Below are 7,084 nucleotides of genomic sequence, written 5' to 3' on the forward strand. Positions count from 1 at the left end.
AGCCACATACGAACAGGTCAAACGAACAGAGACTCATGGACATTGACAGTAGACTAGTAGTTACCAGAGGATAGGGGGAATAGAAAGGGGGAGGGGAGAGGTAGACGGGGTAAAGGGGGTCAAACATGTGGTGACAGAAAGAAATCTAACTATGGGAGGTGAACACACAGTGTAAATATATATGTGCCTTACTGTCAAAGTGTGAAGCTGAAACTTATGGAATTTTGTTAATCAATGTCACCATAAAAAAATAAATTAATTAATAAAAAATAAAATTAAAATGAAAGGAAGAGATGTATTGATTCTCAAATACGCCTCTTTACTCTATCCCTGAAATATAGATCGACAGAGAGAACAAAGAAAATTCATTAATGGCACTGTGCAAAATGGCCTAAGATAATACACTTTATGATCTCCTCAATTCCCCCAAAAAACACAGAGCCACAAAGAGAAATTTATTTAAAATAAAACATTTATTGTATCTTTGATAATACAGTAGCTGAAGTAGACAAAAATAACAAAACAGCGTAAAGAAACCTTAATACTGAGTTGTACACTTGAAACCTATATAATTTTATTAACCAATGTCATCCCAATAAATTTTTTAAAAATAAGAAGTCCTAATGAGTAATCTGTATTTAACAGAGCATATAGTTTCTTCTCTTGTATCCATTAAGGTTTTGCAAAATTCAATTGAGTATCCAGGCCACAAAGAAAATCTTGACTAATGTTTACAAGTTCATATTCAACAAGCTACGTTCTCTGATCCTATTAAAACCATATTACAAAAAAAAGAAAGAAAAGAAAGTCAAACTACCTTAATCAGTTAGAAACTAAGAAACTTTTCTCAATAGCTAGGATCAAAGTGAGAAATCAATTCTGAAGTTGCATTTTTTCATTCCAGAGTTTATGAGATACAGCTACAGTCAGAGGAAATTGTATAGCCTCAAATCCATTACTACAAAAGAAACTGGAAAACCAAAAATAATTGAGTTAGGAGTTTGGATTTTACTCATATGTGGAATATAAAACAAAAAGCAACAATCAAACAAACAAAACAAATAAAAGAGAAACTCAGGTAGAGACAACAGAATGGTGGTTACCAGAGGGGTGAGGTGGGGGGAGAATGAAGAGGTAAAAGGGGTCAAATATCTGATGATGGAAGGGGACTAGACTTTGGATGTTGAGCACACAATAGAGTATACAGATGTCGTATTATAATGTTGTACACCTGTACAACTGATCAAATTGAAAGGGAAAATTATATATTCATAATAAAAAAGGAAATGTTGCACTAGATAGTTAGTAATATAAACTACTTATAGTGCAATGTGAGGCATAAGTCTAGAGCAACAAACTTAAACATTTAGGCGAAATATATAAGTAGGGAAAACATAATTGTGAAAATTAATGTAAAAGCTCGTAAGGGACCAAGTCTTTCATTTGAGACATACCAGTACCACAGGCAGCATTACCAGACACACCTCCACTGACAACAGGAGAACTGGCAAGGGTTTGCAAAGGCAGATATAGTAGAAGTCCCAGTCCCCTGCTAGCAACTCTATAAGTGTGAAATGGACATGGCCGCACAAGGACTCAATGGACAGGGAAGGCTGGAAAGGATATCCAGAGCAGGGTGTTGGCAGAGGAGGACAGGATATGATGGACAGGGATGAGGGAGAGACATATAGACCAGGACTGGACTGGCAGTGGTCAAGGCTAACAGAAAGGGCTGAGACCTCATGGGATGGTCAAGGATAGAACAAGGTGGGTGGAAGCAGGGCATTATTGCCATGACACCTTGAATGCTCCTCAGTATCCCAAAGTGGAATTATCAGGAAGGACTATCCCACATTCCCCTATCCCCCATCCCAACATTTTCCCAACATCTCTGGACTCAGGAATATTAACAATTATACAGAAGTTGGTGAGTTGGCTATGCACTAATCAAGCACCAACCTGATGGCCTGGGATGAGGGACTATAAGGAACAAGGGTCAGGACTGCTGGATCCCCTTTGTAAAGTCTCATATCCCCTGACAGAAGCCCATGGAGCACTGAGTGGGCATCACTTCACAGCCACCCCTGCATGGGCAATAAAGCCTACTCCTAAATGTGGTTGCACCGTCACCCACCGTCATTGGAGGTTTGGAATTGGGTTTGTGGCCAGAGAGATGGGTTTAGGGGCCATCAGTGGATATTAAAAGCCTTGTTCTTCCAAAGTTTATTAACAAAACTCTGGGCAATGAGAGATGAGAGCAGGGAAGATCCCCTCGCCTCTCCCAGGCTCAAGGAGGAATAGATGAAAACAGGAGAATTTTGAGGACCCCTCTCCCAAAGAGAGGCAGGCAAATATAGGAAACCAAATGGTGAACAGAAAAGCACAGAGACACTCTGAGATGCCCTAAGAAAGAACTGGCTAAAGAAACATGTGTGTGAGGAATTAATGGAGTTTCTCCCTTGCACAGGGTGTCAGATATAGGACCTCAGTCGAACAGGGCTCAGCTGTCTACTCTGGAGCGCAAGTCAGTAGTGAGTGGGTCATGCTGGATTGTCTGATGAAGCATCAGGGCCACCAGACCTGCCCGGTTCATCATAGATGTGCGTACCTTGTGCTCTTGCTCATTCAGCTCTTCCAGCTTCTGCAACTGTGGGAGATGAGCATGAAAAGGGGATTCTGGGGTCCTATCCCACCCCTCAGCCCCACTCAGCATTGTAGCCTACCGCACGCACGCGTTCTAGGTCCACCTCAGCACGCCTCAGCTTCTCCCAGCAGTAGTGGTAGTTGCACAAACGTTTGGGGAGGTGACAGAAATTATCAGTGAGTTCAAAGACATTGTGCACTAGTGGGCAACCACATACCTCATCATCTGGTACCTGTGGGGAAGAATAAAGGATGATGAGGTATGGAGGAAGATAGTAATGGAGGGTGACCAGGCAGGCATGATAAGAGGAATAGGGAAATGGAGGGCAGTCAGGAAGGAAGGAGAGAAATGGGGAGTGACCTAGCAGGAAGGAAGAGAGGAATTCACTGATTAAGTAAAGAGAGGGGGCAAAAAGTTATGATCAAGCATGAAGGAAGAAGTTAAGCAGCAATGGAAGAGTGGAGATGATTGGGCAGGAAGGACAGAAGAATACAGAAATCAAACAAGAAGGAAAGGAAGGGTGGAGGGGAGGTCTGACAAAGAAAAGTAGATGGATGAGGGTTGGTAAGGTGTGGAGGAGGTGAAGAATGAGGCAGAGGGGGTGGGAAGGATGGGGGCTGGTTAAACAAGGAGGAAGAAAAGATTTAGGAGATGACAGGGACAAGATCATTGGGGCAGTGAGGCAGGGAGAATAAGAATGGAGGGAAGTCAGAGAGTGAAGAAGTGAGGATTTGAAGGTGGCCGTACAGAGAGGAAGGGAGGAATGTAGGGCAGTCGGTCAGGGGGTGGGAAAGGAATGGAGAATGGTCAAGCAAGGAAAAGAGAAGAATGGGGAATAATTATGCAGTGAAGAGCAGAGGAATAGAGGGTGAACGGGCATAGAGAGAGAAATGTGGAGTAAAGTCAAGCAAGAAGGGTATGAATAAACAGCAGTCAGGCAGAGGAAAGAAAAGAATAGAAGGTGATTGGGCAGTGAGGAGGAGGGAATGTGGGGTGGTCAGAAAGGGAGGAGGGAATACATAGGGGTTGATCAAGAGGTATGAAGGCAGTCATGCAGAAGGAAGAAAGAAACAGTCAGTCAAGCAGGGAGGAAGAGAGGAATAGGTTGGTCAGGCAAAGAAGGAAAGAATGGAGAATGGTGAGGTACGGAAAGAAGAGTCTTACCTTGGGGTCCGTCGAATGCTCAGGACATAGCACCTGGAGCCGCTTACAGTATCTCTTACTCTGTGGATCATAAATGTCACAGAAGAGCCTCGTAGCCCTGGGAAGAGTTTGAAAGTGAGGTGCTAAGGGTCAGGAGGAGGGAGGTCTCACCCTGAACCCTGCCAACACTCCCCCAACCTCTCCGATACCATGCCCTTAACACACGCACTTTGGCCTGAGCCCACCCACATCCTGCCTCTGATCTTGCCCACCGGCTCTTGACCCTGTCCACATCATGCCTTTGACACTGACTAGCACCCACACTCACCCCTCAATGCAAGTGGGGTACGAGGACCCGAAGGACGATTTGCACTCATACTGGTGGGGGAAAAAAAGATTACAAATGGGAGAAACTGGGTGTACACTGCATGCTTTCTCATGACAAAGCCAAATAACACATTTGTCCCCTGTGGACCTTTTGCTCCTGTCTGCCCAGCCAGTGCCCCCACCACCACCGCCACCATTGGCTGATGTCCCAATCTTCACCCTCATACTGGGTTACAAGAAAAGCACAAATGGGTAGAGCCATGGATGTTATGTTTTATTCCCTTCTACAACAAACACCCAAGCACCAAACCTGCCCCCTCACCATGAACTGTACCCAGCCAAAAGCATCCTTGCCCCATCTGCCCCTTGCCAATGATCCAACCTTGGTGAAGCAGCGCTCCATGTGACGCAGGGCAGCATGTATACTGGTGGGTTGCCCACAGGAGACACAGAAGATCTGTAGACAGCCGCTGCCCCTATCACCTTTGGTGCTCTGCACAGGACAGTGGAGGAGTCAGTGAAGCAGTGCAGAGTAGGATGGGCAGATACCTTTCTGCTACACCCCACCTATTCCCACTCACCTCCTCATCATTGCACACCGCCTGCTGCTTGCCACGCAGAATGATGGCCTCAAGTTCGTGGAAATGACGTTCCATGTCCTTCAGGTGGGTTTGGGTGTCCTGCTGCTCACGGTGGATGCGCTCGAGCATTTTCTTGCCATGCTCCTCAGCAATGCAGGGGCTCTTCTTCCACTGCTCAATGCGCTGGGGCAGGATCTTATAGATGCGACTGGAAGGGGAATGGGTAGGTGGAAGTAATAAAAGAAATGGATAAGTGACCAAATGGTGAATATACAGAATAAATGGTAGATTAGTGAATGCTGGTGAATGGGTGATTGAATGGTGGATGGGTAGGTAGATGGCTGGGTGGGTAAATGACTATAAGGGTGGATAAGTGGGCTGGTAGATGGAATGTGAATGGATGGTTCAGTGGGTAGGTGGCTGTAAGAGTGAGTGGGTGGATGAATGGTGGATGAATGGGTAGAGAGTGGATGGATTTACAGATGGCATGGATCATGCCCTACTCCAACTCTTGTTGCTTAACCCCCAGGTCCACTCACTTAGCTGCCAGCTTCATGCCACAGTCATCTGAACAGTATTTGGAGCCTGGCCGGGTAGGATAGACACAGCCAGGTCCCAGGCACTGCTGCAGTGATGCTGGGTCTTTGGCATCCATCTGCTCTGGATGTTTCCACTCTTCCATGAACTTCTGCTTCTGCCTCTGCTTCTTCTTCTGTGGGACAAGAGTAGTCAGGGTAGTGGTAGGGGAGTCAATATCAGTCCCCTAACCCTGCATCCCTGCTCTGCATTCTGCTCCTGACCTCTATTTCCATGCCCCCCATTCCACCATTTCTGTCACTTTCCACTCCACATTTTTCTTCAAATTCTCCATTTTCTTCACATTTCCTGTCTGCTTCTGCAGTGCAAGATCCAGGAACAGGAACTCCTCAGTGTCACTCATTCAGGGCTGCAGGCCACGAAATTGCTGACAGGTCTTCCCAACTTGTTTCTTAATTGGTCTTTGGATGCTCCCTACCTCTTCTCTCCTCATTGCTGGCCATCCTTCTGTCTTCAATGTCTCCATCCTTCTACCCAGGGGCCCTGCCATACACTCATCAAACTTTGATTGCCAAAAGTCCCCTATGCAAAAGTCCCAGTATAGGTTTCACTCCTGAGGCAAGTCCTTTTTAGACAACAGCTGGGGTGTGGCTGTTGTCTGAGGTGCTTCCTTTACTTCCAATGGCACTGTCGCCATCTGTACTTCTGGGATAGTGTGGACTTCTGCAGTTGAGGCAACTGTGGTTGAGTGGGCAGTTGCCAGTGGGACCATGGCAAGGTCTCTGAAGATATTATAGGCAAGTGCTGAGGGGCAGACCCTCACACCAGCTCCACTTCCCCATCCACCCTGTGTCCTGGACTCACCAGAGACCAGAGATTACAAATAGGGTTCCTGTGTTGGTGGGAAGAGAGCTCTGGGTCAGTACTAAGTGGATGGGGACAGGCTTACCCTTGTCTAACACTCCTGGCTTCACCTTCTAGCCAATGTGTTGGGGGCCCACTGTACCTGCCTGGATACACTAGGTCTTGCCTGCCTGGGAATGACTGGCACTATCTGGTCCTGCTTTCCCGCCTTATCCAGATACATCTGGCTGGTCCACCTGGCCCCATTTTGCCCACCTAAATGCATATGGCCCTGCCTATCTGCCCAGAAAAGCTAGACTCCACCCCCTTACACTTGCTTGGCTGAGCCTGCCCTGCCCCACCCTCCAGAACACACCTACTACCTGCTTGTCCTGCACCATGGTCCCAGTCAAGCCACCTCTGCCCAGCCCACCCAAACATACATGGCCCTGCCGCTCAGACATGCTCTGCCTACTTGCGTTCCTAGTCTCTCCAGGCCCTGTCTGCTTGACCGTGCCTCTAGAACACATTCTGTCTTGCTTTACGTTCCCAGCCCTGTGGCACCGATACACTGCACCAGGGCATACCCAGCCCTGTCCCGTGCCAGGCCCTGCCCCCTTCCCAGAAGCGCAGCCTCATATGCCCCTCCCCCATTCCGCATGTAGCCAGTTCTGCCTTACCCTCTGCGTATTATGCTGTGCCAAGCCCTGTCCCTCCTCCCCGCTTGCATATGCCAGGCTGTGCTGTGTTTGCCATGACTCACTCACCTAGAACAACTTTACAATATTCTGAAACGTACTCCTACCAGTACCCAGTAACGCCAAGTAAAATATATAAATATACACATTTTTAAAAAATATGTGTATGCATACACACCGAAAGAATATACCCATTTTCAATAAGACAGTTACCAACTGAGGAGCTCATACTATTTTCAAGCTAGAAATGTAATATTAATAAAACCGTAGTCTTAGCCTTAAAGGAGTCTAAACGTATTCCAATGAATAAG

At 46.8% G+C, this 7,084-nt stretch overlaps 1 protein-coding gene across 1 annotated transcript; it reads right to left on the reverse strand.

Moving 5' to 3' along the window:
- Positions 1-2,500: 2,500 nt before the first annotated feature.
- On the reverse strand, positions 2,501-6,065 carry LOC120598426 (CXXC-type zinc finger protein 1-like). The gene is given in 9 exon segments (XM_039857233.1): positions 2,501-2,647; positions 2,724-2,876; positions 3,809-3,905; positions 4,116-4,165; positions 4,497-4,607; positions 4,696-4,903; positions 5,235-5,407; positions 5,522-5,641; positions 5,780-6,065. Coding segments are annotated over 9 exon segments (1,284 nt in total). The 5' UTR covers positions 6,005-6,065.
- Positions 6,066-7,084: the final 1,019 nt, after the last annotated feature.

Source organism: Pteropus medius, unplaced genomic scaffold (genome assembly GCF_902729225.1).
Source record: "Pteropus medius unplaced genomic scaffold, Ma_sr-lr_union100, whole genome shotgun sequence".
Lineage (NCBI taxonomy): Eukaryota > Metazoa > Chordata > Mammalia > Chiroptera > Pteropodidae > Pteropus > Pteropus medius.